Here is a 17,434-nt window from a genome sequence, read left to right as displayed (position 1 = left end):
TGGCTCTTCCTGGGGCAGAGAGGCTGGTCTTCCGGGGTGGAGGGAGCAGTGCAGATATCCTCCCGCTGGGTAGATTATTATATTACCATAGCAGTGCCTAAGTGTCAAAGTAAAACTATACACACAATAGACGTGAGTACATGACCGAAATGGCTCCTTAACGAACGTGCCTTTTCATGAATATCTTGGTTACAATTATGGAGACTTAGTACCCAGGTAACATTTATAAAGATTACTGATATTTTCATGTATTACTGCATACCACCGATTCTGTCCTGATAATACAGCACAGATTAATAAAGTTAGTCTATAGTGCACACATGAACCATTGATAAACTGTCACGAGTGATCATCCGTAAAAATGTTATGCAAATTAATGTGATGACATGTGATAACAAATAATTGCCTTTGTCTTAATATAATGTGTACTTTATACTGTAGTATCATATTGCAGTGCATGCAAGCAGCATAGTACACTACATAGTACATTGTTTAACTAGATAGGGCTTTTTTATAAAGCACACATAACTGATAGCTGATGACAAAACAGCTATGTGGTAAGTAATACTGCTGATATATTTAACAAATTTCATTTCATTAAAGCATGTTCTGGTGTCCATATTGGCTTTGATCCCATTAATGGATATGTTCTGTGTTGTGATTAAGTGCATTGTGTGCCTGATGTGCCCCATGTGCTTCATTGCGCAACAAAAACATGTTTCTCCTGTGTTACTTTTTCTGTGAAATGTATTTAAATTTGAATCTTTTCTATTACCATAATTTTTGGTGAACATCTTTAATCCTTATATATTATTATAATATTTAATACTTTTTCTAATAATGAAACACCTCCCATGTGACTGTTTTCTGGTAGGTACACAAAACTGATCAGCCAGTTGTACAACATGGAGATATTTGTGAAGAAGCAGATGAAGTGCACAGTTGTGACTTAAGTCATTTTGCAGAGGAAGAGGGATATGAAGCAGACAGTGAAAGTAATCCAGAGGATGCCTCCGAAGATGATGGTATAGTTTAAGCAATTCAAATGATACTGTCCTAAATTATCGATCTTTGGCAAATCTGCTCTTTAATACCCATCTAAGGCAGATGGAAAGTAAGATATACAGTTGTTTTAAAGCAGTGCTGAGCAATAACCATTCGCAGATGGAGTGCAGTTTATTGCAGTGATGAATGTGCAATATAGCTAAGGATTGAAGGGGGAATTCTATTGACCCTTAACTTTTGATAGTTTCCATGGATGTTCAGGTTAAACAAAATAAACTGCCATTTTACTCAGTTTACCTCATTAAACAATATTGCATCTGCATATTTTTTTTATACTTGTTTAAAGTTTCCTACTCTAAGAACTTTTGATGACTTTTGAAAATGAAAGAGACTGTTCACCTTTCTGTAAGAAGCCCTGTACCACCCCCCTTTAAGCAGTCCGTCAATGTACCCAGTGGAGGATCTCAGAAGGCAGCTGTGGCCTAGTAAGTGGTTCTTACTGTATGGTGAGAAAATGTCTGAAGATGTAGAGTCTTTTTAAATCAATATGTCAAATCAAATTTATTGTCTGTGTTAAACAATATATAGCAATGCATGAAACAAAACTGGTTTCATCCTTATTGAGAGCTCCAAGATCAAAGTTATTTGGGTAGGGAACCTTCTGATCTCCAGCTAGCAGAGCCACAGGGATGCCATACCAGGGGCCTTTGAAGTTTAGGACAAACTATCTATCCCCCATTTAATCCAGAAGTCCCATCATCCTCCAAGACCGCCTGGAGTTTGAATGTTATCTACTGTAGGTGGATATGATTAATTTTGTCTAATGACTTGCATTGCATTCTGGAGGATCCTACCACTGTTGGGGTGATTTTCCCTCAAACCACTTCTGGTTTGTCTGGAAAGGGGTGTTTCAATATGTGCTACCTTTTTTCTTTCTTTTAAAGACTTGTATGTTTAATCTATACATTATCCAGAATAATTCTCATCTGTGTGGAACATTTTTGAAGGTTTTTTTTTAAAAAAAAAAAAATCTTACATTTCTAGACACTTTGTTTTCTTATAAACATTCTTTGTGGTGATATGTTGTAACTGGGTTTATAATGTGCTGCTTGCCAAGTAATATTTGTTAAACTTGTCTCTTGGTTCATTAAATTACTTTTCAAACCTACGTCTTGGACTGACAGAGTTCTGGACTCTTTAGGTTTCAAAAAAATATTTTCAAATTATTAGCATTGCTGGTGGCAATGGAACATGATGGTATAAATTTATTTTTCATGGATTGTGCGTCATGAAAACTGACAGCAGACTTGCATGTGAATAAACACTTAGTCAGAAACATTTCTTTTTGTGCAGAAATGTCCATTGGCTATCAACAAATGTTAAAGTTTTCCTAGGTATATCTTGTATTTTTACCTTTATATTTTTAATGCATTAATGCAGAAGTGAAAGTTGAATTGGAAGAAATGGGAAGCACAAGTAACCAAATAGATCTGAACAGCGATGGAGAACTATTATATCCAGAAATATGTGCGGTAGTGCTGAATTTACTTTCTGGAGATCATACAAACCTAACCTTGATTACCAGTGTTTTCCATACCCTTTTGAAAATTATGAAGACTAACAAAAAAAACACTTTACTTCTAGTACAGCAAGTAAGTTGCTCATATGTCTTTGAATGGTTACAATGGGTGAGAAAATTCTAGAGAAGGGGATTTTGATGCGGAAGTGAAAGGCAAACTGAGTTTCAACAATGGCAAAAGATAAGTGAATGCATGAGAGAAAGATTATGGTAGACAGACATAGATATAAATGCTTGCATCTATAGTTCACATTTGTCTCATGCCTTTTTTTTTTTTTTTTTTTTTTTTTTGAAGGGAACAACAAAAACCTTACTAATGGGATTTCAGTTCAATTTAGCAAGTACTGATCCTGGGGTAAAAGGTGAGTGTTTTCAAAAAAAACAGTTAAAATTAATGAGGTATATATTGTTTCTTGCTTCTTTGAAGGATAATTATGCTGAAATACTTTTTGAAAACTACAGATGTTTTATGCTTAAATTTGTAGGTTTGTTTGGTGGTTAAAGACATCAGTAACACATTGCAGTGCAGTGGTACAATTAAGGGAACAAAACACAGGTTTTGTTAAAAACAAAATGCAAAGAAAATATAACTTTTGGTATCTAACACACCACTGTTGTTTGCCTATATCTAGATGCCTTTTTTTTTTTTTTTTTTTTTTACATGTGATCCAAAAAGTATATAATCGAGTGCTAATGGATATCTAGCAGCAAAATTCTTATTAGTGAGTAAAATTTGTCTGTAGCCTGGTATTGCCTTTTCTATGAGGCAATACCAGCAATATGCTGGTATTGCCTCATAGAAAAGGAAATTTAAGAAAACAAATATGGGACTGACTTAATTGATTAGTTTTATTATATAAAAAAATATTATTTAAAAACAACTATACAAATATTACAACTGATATCAGTTTACCGGTATTGAAAAATAGTCTAAATGAACAACATCAATTGAAACACATCTGATATGAGCTCTGTTAGATTTAAAATTCTGACTCAAGTCTGCCTGTGGTGTCAAGTATATCTGGAAGCGCTTCAATCAGCTGGAGAGAATTGACACAGACCAAGTTCTGTATACAAGGAATATTCTCTAGTTTTTTGATACAAAGATGCAAGTTTTTATAGCCTACTGAATAAATGAATACTACGTCATATGTATACAATGTCTATGGGAAGCGCTACTAATTAACTTTCTCACGTATTCTTGAGATGTTTACTTTCTCCCCCCTTCTAAGGACAGATGAGCCTATTATTTTTATCTCAAGGGGAGCTGGAGGTATGCGATGTCCAACATCAAGGGCACAGCTACCATACTACGAGCTGGATATGAAAAGTGCTCATTGTTTCATATCTTGATACATTTATTTTGGTGTTCTCTATGTCATCTTAACTTCAAGGCCATGGGCTCACATCTTGTAAGACTGCAAATCAGCAGAAAAATGAATAATCTCTTCTAGCAAATAATATTTCTATGCAAGTTACAATAAAATGGCTGAACAAAGGCTTTATGAGGCCTTAACAAAAAATCATATTTAACAGCTCATATCGATTATTATCATGAGAACTTGACATAAACTATAATTTTAATATCTTGTATAATCAGATGCATGAATACTAACTTAGCAGCTATTTATATAGCGCCACAAATTCCACAGTGCTGTACAGAGAACTCACTCATATCAGTGGGCAGCATGGTAGCTTAAGTGGTTAGCACTTCTGCCTTACAGCACAGGGGTCATGAGTGCAATTCCCGACCATGGCCTTATCTGTTAGGAGTTTTTGTTCTCCTTGTGTTTGCGTGGGTTTCCTCCTGATGCTCCGGTTTCCTCTCACACTCCAAAAATATACGGAGAGGTTAATTGGCTGCTCACAAATTGACCTTAGTCTGTGTGTTAGGGAATTTAGACTGTATGCCCCAATGGGGCATGGAATGATGTGAGTTAGTTCTCTGTACAGCGCTGCGGAATTAGTGGCTCTATATAAATAAATGATGATGATGATGATTAGTACAGTCTATATTCCCTAACACACACACACACACACACAAAGAGACTAGGGTCAATTTGTAATAGAAGCCAATTTACCTAGTAGTATGTTTTTGGATTGTGGGAGGAAATTGGAGTACCCGGAGGAAACCCACGCAAACACGAGGAGAACAAACAAACTCCTCGCAGATAAGGCCATGGTCGGGAATTGAATTCATGGAATAGAAACCTACAATAGAAAAAAATATAAGAGGGAGAGGAACTGTGGAAGGGGCTAGGGTTGCAGGGACTAATCTGTAATGCCAAATTTAATTTCCAGTCAGAAAAATAGTTTAGTATTCAGGGTAAGTAAGTTGCTCCAGTTGCACATCTCTGAAGAAGTTTTTTAAAAAAAAGAAAAATAAAAAAGTCTGGTTGGAGTTGGATGGAAGGTCAAAGTGACGTCTCTGTGTTCCTTGTACTGATTCTTTGTTTTCCAACCAGTAGGACCAGGTATTTATTAACTGGTTGTGTCCATCAGTTGCCGAGGAAGCTATGTCAATCAACATATAAAAGTCAAACTTTTTATTATTCTATCTCTTGATCTGTGTTCTTTAGATTTAAGAACCAAAATTCTGGAGTCAAAAGTATTTTTGATTTTCTCAGAAATGTGATTCTCACCAGAACCTTGTCAATTTGATACAAGTCCACCAAATATGAATAGGGGTTCCCAGTGAGCACATTGGCCTGAAAGACCTGGGAACATTTTGCCAAGAATGCATCTATTCCACCTGGAAACCACATTAAATTGTCTCTGCCACTGAAATGCTATTTGATTATCCATGGGTAGATATACTCCAGGCTTCTGTATATTTAGAAAGAAGTTCAGAGTATTGTATTACAATTAATTTATAAATAAGAGCGATTGTGTGTCTACGCTGTCCAGTTGCAAAAAATACATGCTTTAAGATCCCATTATAGTGTATCACTTTTTTTTTCTTCCAAGTCCTGAATAACATGTTATATTTGGAAGGATGTTTAAATGTTTCTGTATTGAGAGACCAGCTGGCTGATCTGGAAGATTCTTGATTGTGATTATGGTTTTAAAGTTCTAGAGGAGTGACTTTGTGGAAACTTCGGGTTGTGACTTAACAAGGTTAGATATTGGGAGCTATTCATTTCCAGTGTTTTAATTACCTCCAACACGCACATGTAGGTCCTATGATTGGATGTTGAGGGGGGACGTGGCTTGGGAGCTGTCCGGCTGATCGCATCGTGGAGGAGCTCCGTGTGTAGCTGGAAAAAATATGCTGGCCACATAGGCTGGCACGCCAGGGGTGGTTTGCCCATCAAGCCTTGTAACCAGAGCAGCACTAAGACACCACTAGGGATGGTTTTCTGAAGCCCCAGAGTCAGGCTCCATAGTTGACTGACATGCAGCTCTCCACCCGCTGGACACTGGACCTCCAGGACAGCGGCACATGACAGAGCAGACTGCAGTGAGTAACGGAAAGCTAGCTGAGGGACGCAGATCTCTGCTGTCTAACCCCTCAGTGACCCCCCAATACCGCACCTACTGCACCACCTGTGTTGATCCAAGGTCACAGCTCTCTGTCCCCAACATGTGGTGGAGACGCAGTGTGGCGCCTCTTACAGGGAGGTGGTGGCCCCTGTGGTTTGGGGGGTGATCGATGTGTGCTGCCGGTAGTTACAGAGTGCCTGGCCCATCAGACCCCCGTGATGCTCTCCGGCTGAATCACACCGGAAGTCGGCAGGCAGCAATTTTCCCTTCTTTTCCGGCTAAAGTTGGCACCAAAATCTCGAGCAGGGACCCAGCTGTCAATCTCCTGTGCGTCCCATACCAGGTGCAGGCAAAAGAATCTTTTGTTACTGCCTCTCTTCCTCTAGAAGATAGAAGGCTTACATTGGAGTACTAGAATCTTAATAGTCTGTTTCACAGATTCAGTCCCATTAAGCCTTCAACACTCTCTTCTTAAATCCCTGTTTGCTTCACACAGGGAGTAGAATAGACTTTATGTGCTCACAGCTCCACCCAGTGGCACAAGTTTACACTGCAAGCACTCATTTCTGCAATTACTGCTACCGAACAGTCTCTCCCATCTGTAGATATTAAAAAGCAAAAAAGAAAATCCCTTGGAGCTCGATATGGCAATGAAAGTGAGGACCACTGCACAAGGTCTGTGTCCTCGAAATTACAAATTAAAATAAACAAAATAATAATGCAATGGTTCCTCCGATCACCAAAAAACTACTATTGCTCTGTGGATAGAAACGTAAATAAACATTTATTAAAACAAATATATTAATTAAAAATGCACAAATAACATTGTTTTGATGGATGCACATTCCGAATAAGCACAATGTCTAGATATAAAGAAGACACAATTCTGTGTATATAGAGATATAGGTGCACCTATGTTTCATTAGTTAGTAATGATGCGGTTCCTCCAGAATATCCAGCAATGGGTAAAAATGTCTAATATCAACAAATATACACAGTTGTGGAGCAACAGGAATGTAATATCGGAGCACGGTTCCCTAGAGGAATCTAATCTGGCAGCACCTACTAGTCAATGTTATCGGAGCACGGGTGTCTGGAGGAATTTGATTTGAAAACACCTACCAGTCAATGATCATTGCTTTGCACAAAAAAGGCTTCACAGACAAGGATATTGCTGCTAGTAAGATTGCACCTAAATCAGCCATTTATTGGATCATTAAGAACTTCAAGGAGAGAGGGTCAATAGTTGTGAAGAAGGCTTCAGGGCACCCAAGAAAATCCAGCAAGCGCCAGGACCGTCTCCTAAAGTTGATTCAGCTGTGGGATCAGGGCACCATCAGTGCAGAGCTTGCTCAGGAATGGCAGCAGGCAGGTATGAGGCAAATACTTTTGGAGGATGGCCTGGTGTCAAGAAAGCCAGCAAAGAAGCCACTTCTCTCCAGGACAAATATTGGACTGCTGAGGGGGTAAAGTCATTTTCTCTGAATCCCCTTTCAGATTGTTTGGGGCATCTGGAAAAACACTTGTCCGCTGAAGGAAAGGTGAGCGCTACCTTCAGTCCTGTGTCATGCCAACAGTAAAGCATCCTGAGACCATTAATGTGTGGGGTTGCTTCTCAGCCAAGGGTATGAATAATGAGTGGTACCAAAACATTCAAGAGCAACTTCTCCTAACCATGAACAGTTTGGTGACGAACAATGCCTTTTCCAGTATGATGGAGCACCGTGCCATAAGGCAAAAGTGATAACTAAGTGGCTCGGTGATCAAAACATCGAAATTTTGGGTCCATGGTCAGGAAGCTCCCCCCCATTGAGAACTTGTGGTCAATCCTCAAGAGGCGGATGAACAAAGAAAAACCCACAAGTTCTGACAAACTCCAAGCATTTTTTAGGCAAGAATGAGGGGGCATCAGTCAGTATGTAGCCCAGAAGTTAATTGACAGCATGCCAGGATGAATTTCAGAGGTCTTTAAAAGAAGGGTCAACACTGCAAATATTGACTCTTTGCATAAACTTAATGTAATTGTCAATAAAAGCCTTTGACAGTTATGAAATGCTTGTAATTTTACTTCAGTGTACCATAGCAACATCTGGCAAAAAGGTCTGAAAAAATACTGAAGCCGCAAATTTTGTGAAAAGCAATACTTGTGTCATTCTCAAAACTTTTGGCCATGACTGTACAATTGGGGAAGGTAGACTATAAACTAGCGCTTTTTTGCAAATCATCTCCTCGCCGTGGTGACCAATCCGATCATATCACTTCCCAATTTAGTCAAAGAATTTCAGCGTTTTGGTTCCCTATTAAATTTCAAAATCAACTATTATAAATCGGTGGCAATTAATTTTCCTTGCCTTTTCCCATGGTTGAGGGTCTCCAGCAGGCATTTTTATTCCAATGGCACTCAGCCCATATTAAATATCTGGGGGTGTTTATCTCTAAAGATTTATTGTTACTTTTTGACCTTAATATTGGTCCCCTTATAACTAGGCTGCGTACTGACCTGAGAGAGGGGCGGTTAGGACGAATCAACATAGTTAAGATGAATATCCTCCTTCATGTTCTACACCAACAACAAGCATTACCTATTCACATTCCCGACAAATGTTTCAACAACTTACAGAGACTGTTGAGGGACTTGTGGGTTGTGAAGAGGCCCCGTTTTAAATTTGATGTCCTCTATAGACGTAGGTACTTGGGGGGACTCCAGCTTCCCCATGTCCCTTCTTACCATAAAGTTGTCGTGCTAGGGAGGATTCTTGAATGGATGTATCCCAGCTGCAAGAAACAGTGGACTACAATTGAGGGATCATATCTCTCATCTTTGCCCCAGTACACTCCCTGGCAGAGCAAATTAGCTACTATCAGATTTCTCACCATTGGCCTCACCATCTCAAAGTGGTCCAGACTCCGGACAGCCCCCTACATCTCCTTAACCATCTCACCTATGTCTCCTTTATTTGACAATCCATTATTCCCTCCAAGTCCACAAGTAAGCACATTCAAGATGTGGGTTCAGGCAGGAATCACACGTGTTGGCCAGCTGACTAGCTCATCGAGTGTGCCCTCCTTTGGTGACATTCAAGCTAAATAGGAACACCCCCACTCCAAAGTCTGGAGATATCTCCAAATGAAGCACTTCCTATCAGCCAGGCTTCCCTGTACTGACACAGGTTGAGATCTCACAGTTTTTGAATCAATGTGCTTGGCCTCAAGTTTCTCCCCTCATTTACTCTCCAATATTTATAAACTCCTGTTGGAAAACCTGTTTGTCTCTGCACAAATTCACTACGACCTGGGAACTTAGGAGGCGGGGTACAAGAGGCAGATTGGCCAGCAGTCTTTGAGACCACCCATGCAAACTCTGTTGTGGAGACCCATTATAAAGTTCTCTCAAGATGGTTTAGGTGCCCAGGCCAACTAGCTAGAATTTATTGTGGAGTGTCTGATTCTTGTTTGTGGTGCCATAATGTCCTGGTCACTCCCATACATTTTTGGTGGGACTGCACGGTTCTTCGTCTCTTTATGACTCAGCTCATAGAGTTAACTGCTGAAATTGTGGTAGACAAAGTTTCTTATAACCTGGAGTTTTGGTTCCTTAACAAGACCAATACCCCAATTTCTCCTTTCAAAAAAATCCTATCTTAAAATATCTCATTTCAGCTGCGAAAGTAGTGATACCAACTCACTGGAGATCACATATGCCCTCGTCCATTCGAGACTGGTTTCAACGGTTAGAATTCTATAGATCAATGGATGAATTAGTCCTATCAGCAGATAAATTCACTGATTATTATACAACTTGGTGTTTATGGCTTAATTTTCAAGATTCTGGAAAATACTCTTCCCTGATCAGTTCTGCCCCCCCCCCCCCCCCACACACACACACATCCAGCAGTAGTCTGAGTTAATGCATACTCCCCCCCCCCCCCCTGTCTCTTCTCTTTATTCTCCCAGGAAGCCACATTCCCCTCCTCTCCCTTCCCCCCTCCACCTTCTTTACCTGCCTCCTTTTTCTCTCCTCCTCCTGTCTCTCTTTTTTCCGTTCTTCTCTCATAACATATTGTACTTATGATTGTTTGTTTTGCTGTAATATCACTAAACATTTTGGTGGTTTAGCTTTTGATACCTTTGTTTCGATTCTCAATTGTCCATACTGCCTTTAAAAACTCAATAAAGAATAATTACTTAAAAAAAGAAGTAGCTGAGTGGAGGCAGTGTAATACTTTGCAATAATATTAAAACATTTTGGAGTTTATTTCCCACACCTGCCAGGATTGGTCAGACTGATGGTCAGTGGTCTAACATATTCTGCTGGCTATAGTGCTCACATAGTGCCTGTTCTAATAGGAGAAAATATGGTGTCTTCTATTATAATAGGACTGTGTTGGCTCCAAGAGCCGTGTGGCAAGTAAAAACAGTCGGGTGGAGGAACCGGGAAATAGGTGCTGGGGAGAACACTGGGTCCCTTTACACCCCCCTCCCCCCAACAGAATCAAAGTATCTGATGGAATTTTCTAGATCTCTGTATTGGCAGTGCTTGTAACAAATAGAAGGTTTTGGGTAAGTTGTTCATTTTACTAATACTTATTTTCCCAGTCCACAAAAGTTTAGGTGATTGCCATTTCTTATTCCAATTTGACTTTTAGAATCCGAAGGAGTTTTAGATTAAAAATGTTGTAATTATATTTTCAGACCTCTATTCTGAGATTTAATTAAACGCTCTCTGTAGCCCCTTTGTGATATGTATGGGAGTGGTGATGTTCAGAGCCACGTATTTAGATTTTGACTTTATTTTAAAATATGATGGGTTTCCAATTTTTTGGAATTCACCCGCTGAGTGGGTCAAAGAGACGACTGTGTTTATAATCATTGCAAGTAGGAGCTAGATTGCATTCTCCCTCTTCATTCTTTATTCCATTTATATCTACTTTATCTCCAATGGCTCTTGAAAGTACCTCCATGCATAGCAAAAATACCAACAGTCATCCTTGTCTCATGCCATTTAATAAATGGAAGCAATCAGAGAGTGACTCATTAATTTTAATTCTTATTATATACTGCCAAAATGCTTTTCAAACAAATATGATCCAATCCCATCTGTTCCAATTGACATAATAGTTCTTAATATCAATTTCACTGTGCTTTGTTTCAGGTAACAAAAAGTATATTAATATAATTTAGCTCAAAAGAGCAGTACAGTTCCAGAAAATGTCAGGATTCAATATTATTTCTTTATTTCTCCTCTTTGCATTTGGTTTTTAACTAGATTAAATAATCTTGATATCATGTAAAACAATTTAATTTAATAATTATGACACATTATTTCAGAATTTCATGAAGTACTGATTGATCTCCTGGTCGCATTAATGAGCTACAGCATCAGTTCAGATGAGCTAGCACTCTTCCTCCATTGTTTTCTGGAAAATACTTTACCCATTGTAAGTATTCAATAAATGTAATGTGTGAGATAAAAGCTGGTGCAATCGGCGGTGACGTGTGCATGCGGTTACAAAGCTGGTGGGCAGTTGGGGATATGTGAAAAAAGCCATGCACTGGAAATGGAGGGTACTAGGTTTAGAGGAAATCTGAGAAAATATTACTTTATCAAAACAGTAGGGAACAAGTGGGATAGGCATCTAACAGAGGTGGTAGAGACTACTATAGTAGAGCAATGTAAACATTCTTGTTTATTAAGGATTAAGAAGAACCACTTGGCCCATCTGGTTTCCACTATTTTTAACTGCTGTGAAATTCTAAGTTCACTATCAATATTTTCACATTTACAAAAAGCCATGAAATTCCATAGACAAAGAACCTTACGGTTTAACATGTCCAAATAAGGTTCCTTATACACAATCTACAATGTAAGAAAACGATTGAAACTCTTCAACTCAAACTGTTATTGTTAAGATATTTAATAGTGATCCAGTCATACCCCTCCTCCCCCCTTGTCCATGCGACAACCAGTGTGCCAAATTCAACGATATGGCTCCCGACCCGCAGTATCCTAGGGTTACCGGAGGTGACCCGGAGGTTCTGGCTCTTCCTGCCGAGACAGTCCAGCCGCATTGCTTTGAGCCTTTCCTTTCTTGTGAATTATGTCAAAGTCATAAATTTGAAGTGCAAGGCTCCAGCACAACACATGGCCATTTTCCCCTGAGGTGTGTTGTAAAGGATTAAGTTCAGTCACCACAGTAAAATGTCGTCCATACAGATAAGGTTGTAGTTTTTTCACTGCCGCACAATGGCCAAATATTCCTTCTCAATTGTGGCATACCCCACCTCCCGGTGTAGCAGTTTTCTGCTCAAATAGGCCACAGGGTGCTCCTGCCCAACCTGGCTAAGTACTGCTCCCAGTCCATACTGTGACGCATCAGTTTGCACAATAAAGTCCTTGTCATAATTAGACGCCAACAGTACTGAATCACGAACCAGGGCTTCCTTAACGACCGAAATGCCAGCTCACAAGCGGGTGTCCAGTCAACTACTTTGGGGAGTTTCTTCTTAGTGAGATCGGTCAGGGGCTTTGCTACAGTGCTAAAGTTTGAAACAGAACATTTGTAGTAGCCTGAGGTCCCTAAGAAGGCCAGTACTTGTTTTTGGATTTTGGGCCGGGCCAGTCTCGGATTGCCTCTACCTTAGCTGGTTCTGGCTTAACCCTATCTCCCCCTACATGATGACCCATTTGCACCTCTGACATCCCTATTTGACACTTGACGCTCTGATGGTCATACCTGCCCACTGAATTTTCTCCAACACTTGCCCTACATGTCTCAGATGGTCCTCCCAGGATTTACTGAAAATGGCAATGTCATCCAAGTACGCCTAAGCAAAGCGTCTACACCCTTCCAGCAGGTAAACAACCACACACTGGAAGGTGGCGGGTGCATTCTTCATCCAAATGGCATGGACTTAAACTCGAACAGGCCAAATGGGGTGATTAATGCCGACTATTTCTGAGCCTCGTGGGTCAGCGGTATCTGCTAATACACATTGCTCAAGTCAAAGGTGGAAATATACTTTGCTCCAGCTAACTCGTCTAACAGAGCGTCAATTCGGGGCAAGGGATAGGTATCAGACATGGTCACCTCTTTCAACCGGCGGTAGTCTATGCAAAACCGCATTGTTTTGTCCTACTTGGGAACTAATACAACGGAGGATGCCCATGGACTATGCGATGGCTGGATCACCCCTAGCCTAAGCATTTCCTGTACCTCCTTGTATATACTTAACTTGGCCTCTGGTGAGACCCGATAAGTGGGATGCCTAACTGGCCTATGCCCACCAGTGTCCACATGGTGCATCCACCAAGGAAGTCCAACTGAGCTTCCTACTGAACTGAGTCGCAAAGGGCCACAGCACTGCTTAAAGCTGCTCCCTCTTGTGGGCACTCAACTGCTCACCCCAGCCTACTTCCTCTACACCACCTTCCTCTCTGGCATCCACGAGGAGGTCAGGTAGTGGGTCACTTCCTGGTTCCTCAGTTGGTAAGCAGCAAACGCTGCTATTGACTCCACACGCTCGTGGTATGCCTTCAACATATTTACCTGGTAGGTTCGCTACCGTCGCTATCAAAGGACACCACATAAATGATGTCACTCAGACGTTTTGAGACCGTGTACGGTCCAGCCCAGGCAGCCTGGAACTTGTTCTGGCACGTGGGCATCAGAACAAGGACCTGCTGCCCTACTTTAAACACTCTGGCACGTGCGCCCTTATCATACCATTGCCTTCTGTTTCACCTGCGCTTCCACTAGGTTAGCTGTGCTAGCCCCATGAGATTCTCTAACCGATCTCTGAGCTTCAACACATACTCCACCACAGAGAAGACATCTTGGGTGGGTAGCTCCCCTTCCCAAGACTCCCGGAACAGGTCAATAGGCCCATTGACTCTGCGGCCATATAGTAGTTCAAAGGGGGAGAAACCGGTAGACTCCTACAGCACTTCCCGATAAGCAAACGGGAGGTGCGGCAGGTAGCGTTCCCAGTCCCCCCCCCCCCCCTCCAAAGTTACAAATGCCTGTAGCATGTGCTTTATAGTGCCATTGAACAGTCTGTTAGTCTGGGGATGGTAGGGGGCAGTACGGAGATGCCACACTCCGCACTTTGGACCAGTTCACTCATGAACTGTGGCCCTTGATCGATTAGAATATAACAAGGGAACCTTACTCTGCTAAATACTCCTAGCAGCGCATCCGCTACCTTTTCCGCAGTTATGGAGGACAAAGCTACAGCCTCTGGATACCGGGTAGCGCAGTCCACCGTGGTGAGGATGTATCTCTTCCCCAATCTACTGGGCACAGGCAGAAGACCTACTATGTCCACAGCCACTCGCTGAAAAGGTCCCCCAATTATTGGCAAGGACCTGAGGGGAGCACAAGCACTGGGGTGCCCAAGACGCTAACACACATCACAGGACTTACAGTAGGCCCGGACGTCATCTGACATTCCAGGCCAGAAAAAGCTCTGTGTCAGGCGCTTCAGTGTTCGGTCTCTGCCCTGGTGTCCTGCCATAGGGATTTCATGGGCAACTGACATTAGTTGCGCATGAAAGCCCCGTAGTACCACACCATGTGTTCCCGGACTGGTCTATCCCTATCTACCTTCCTAGCGACACGGTACAACAACACTTTACGCCAGGTCACACTGCCCACCTCCATCTCTAGAAGGCTGCCACTAGCCTGGCGCCTCATGCCTTCCAGTGAGAAATCAGAGCTGCACTGCCCTGAACTCTTCCCTGCGGCCCTCACTATCGTCTAAGTCAGGATACACTGCAGGGGGGGTCTATGCTGGGGTGAGTAGGGTCAGTCAAAGTGGGGTCAGTCAAAAGGGGGTCACTGTGGTCAGTTGTACTCACCGCTGGAGTTGGCATACTGCTAGGGACAGGAGCATCACCGGGCACCCCCACAAGATCAGGTTGGCAAGAGACAACATCCTTTGTGTTGCTAGGGGATGTAGTCTTTCCAGAGGCAAAGGGCTGGCTGTTTCCTGAAGAAATAGCAGATGTGGTCTTTTCCTCCGGGCTGGCTGAAGCTGTGGTTGCTGGTGATGGCTGTTGTCTAGCAGCTGTGATCTTTTCCTCTTGACTGGGCTGTGCAGGTGTAGATCCTGAAGACTGTAGCTTGGCGCCGGGTTAGAGAGTTAAGAAATGTGGTCACAATTCCACGCCCAACATCGTTGCCCAAAATCACATCAGTTGGAAGGCCATCCATAACATCTGGCAACTCCTGGCCATCTCCCCAGTCCAGAGGCATTTTTTTTTCAAGTCCATCTGCCACAGTAACTTTGGCAGTGCGATTCGGCAATACTGCAGCAGGATCAATAAGATGGGGACTCACAACATTAATTGAGGCCCCTGAGTATCTCAGTCCTTCACCCTGCAGGGGTCCCACTTGGACCAGCTGCAGGTTTCTCCACATGTTTTTAGGGGTCTTTTAAATACACAGGTGACTCTCTCCGCTGAGTCATCTTCAGATACACCACACTCCACTGGTCTGGCAGGGGTGGAAACAGTTTCTACAGTTTTACCTTCGCCAGTTAAGCAAGTTAGCCAGACCTCAGGACTCGGATTAGGGGCACGAGTCTGGGGAGCTGGGGCTAGTCCATCCTTAAATGATCGATTTTCCGGCAGTGGTAGCACTTTCTCTCCAGCCTCGGCTCCGATGGTCTCTGATAACTCCCAGGAACGGAGCGGGACAGTGGCTGGCGAGGAGTTCCCGAAGGTTTAGGTACTTGCTTTTGGGGTGAGTAGAAGAGGGGTCTCCCCCCGGTTTGTACAGTTCTTTGAGGTTGGCTGTTAACCTGGCGCTTCTGCCAGTGTGACCCATTCTGTCACCTCCGGTGCGCACCGTCTGTGAAACTGCTCCTGGCACATCAAGTCTATTACCTCATCCACTGTCTGGGCACCTGCCCCGCACACCCACTTTCTGGCAAACTCCCGCAGCAGGTGGCAAACTCCTCATGAGTGTCGTGGAAGTCCTTTGTAAAGTCCCGGAAATTCAGACGATAGATCTCTGGGGTAATAGTGTACCGTTTAAGGAGTGCCCTTTGCACTATAGTATAGTACGCACAGTCCTTTATGGGCACCCCACGGTAGGCCTCCACTGCACGTCCTTGCCGTGTGGGCACCAGATGCTTAACCCATTCCTCTCTGGGTGCAGCGTGTAGCCTGCAAGTCCTTTCAAAAACCTGCAGGTGCTCATCACTTTTCCAAATACAGTCCTCAAATTTAGGGCAAGGTAAAGATAATAGTCCTGATCCTCTAGGGGGCGCCTACCCCCTGGGCTGTAAGGCTGGTGCCCTTCCCTGTTGGCGCCATGCCTCGATGACCTGTGCCCGCTCAGCTGTAGATGTGTTGTCCCTTAAGGCCGCCAGCTGGATCTTTAGCCCGGCAGCCCTGCGCTCATCATAGGATAGAGGGACTGGTTGTGTGGGTGAAGTCTGCTGGGTAGAGGTCTCTTCGGGCTGTTGAGCAGGAATGTCTGCTGTCTGGGGTACCATGTTGTCGGTGCCATTTCCTCAGCGCCTCTCTCATCTCCGCCCTGTTTGACGAATGGCTGATGTCAATGCCCTTTTTTACTGCACAGAGTCTCGAGATTCGCCCTGGACACGTTGGTGTAATCGTACATCCTGTGCGTTCTCTTGGCTGCAGTTATTTCTCACCTGAATAATTCGGCTCTCCTGATTGGTTCACGGAAAGCCGCCTGCGTAAATCCCACCGCTACCGACAGAAATTTGTGACTGGATGGACCGCCTATGCCACCCTGTCTGTTGTTGCTGGGAACCGGCTGGGCTTACTTTTCCACCGTTCCTTTTTTTTTATCCCAAATGCACCCTCTTGCCGCAGTAGGAGGGGCTTACAATGCTGCCACCACTGAACTCCTTTATGGGGCTCAGAACCTCATTCCTTCTGGGTAACTGTCACTGCTAGTGTACTCCTGTGCTGGTACACTAGGGCTGGTAACTGCGGACCTCTTACTATGGATCTGGGTTGCTGTGGATATATCCTCCCCGGCCTATCACACTGTCCAGAGCTGCATGGGTAGCAGAAAGAGCGGTGGTACTGGAAAAGCTTGGGTCCAAACCTCAGACAGACGGGCAACGGATTATATTTTTGGGTCTAATTGGCAGGTGACAGGATTACAGCAGTATTGAAGAAGTTGTCAAGCAGGTTCTTGAAGCAGAGTGATGTTTATTGCTCAAGTGTCCTGACAAGGACCGTTCCACTGATTTAAGTTATCAGTTGTCAGGTCAGATGGAACATCAGGATGATACATTACATGCTCACACAGCTCACCTTTTGTACAGTTCTGAGATTACTCCTAGCAGAGGTAAGCCAGCCCCTTGGCTCCAACCCGTCTAGAATAT

General features: G+C 42.8%; 1 protein-coding gene across 1 annotated transcript in view; it reads left to right on the top strand.

Annotated features, from left to right (window-relative positions):
• Positions 1 to 17,434, top strand: part of LYST (lysosomal trafficking regulator) — a 461,445-nt gene that overhangs the window by 86,152 nt on the left and 357,859 nt on the right. Inside the window, exons 8-11 of the mRNA XM_075200948.1 lie at positions 875 to 1,025; positions 2,446 to 2,657; positions 2,880 to 2,946; positions 11,396 to 11,505. Coding sequence (XP_075057049.1) covers positions 875 to 1,025; positions 2,446 to 2,657; positions 2,880 to 2,946; positions 11,396 to 11,505 — 540 coding nt within the window. The remainder of the gene's footprint in view (positions 1 to 874; positions 1,026 to 2,445; positions 2,658 to 2,879; positions 2,947 to 11,395; positions 11,506 to 17,434) is intronic.

Source organism: Mixophyes fleayi, chromosome 3, assembly GCF_038048845.1.
Source record: "Mixophyes fleayi isolate aMixFle1 chromosome 3, aMixFle1.hap1, whole genome shotgun sequence".
Taxonomy (NCBI): domain Eukaryota; kingdom Metazoa; phylum Chordata; class Amphibia; order Anura; family Limnodynastidae; genus Mixophyes; species Mixophyes fleayi.
Note: the sequence above shows the minus strand (reverse complement) of the source record. Positions and strands in the feature narration are given on the sequence as shown.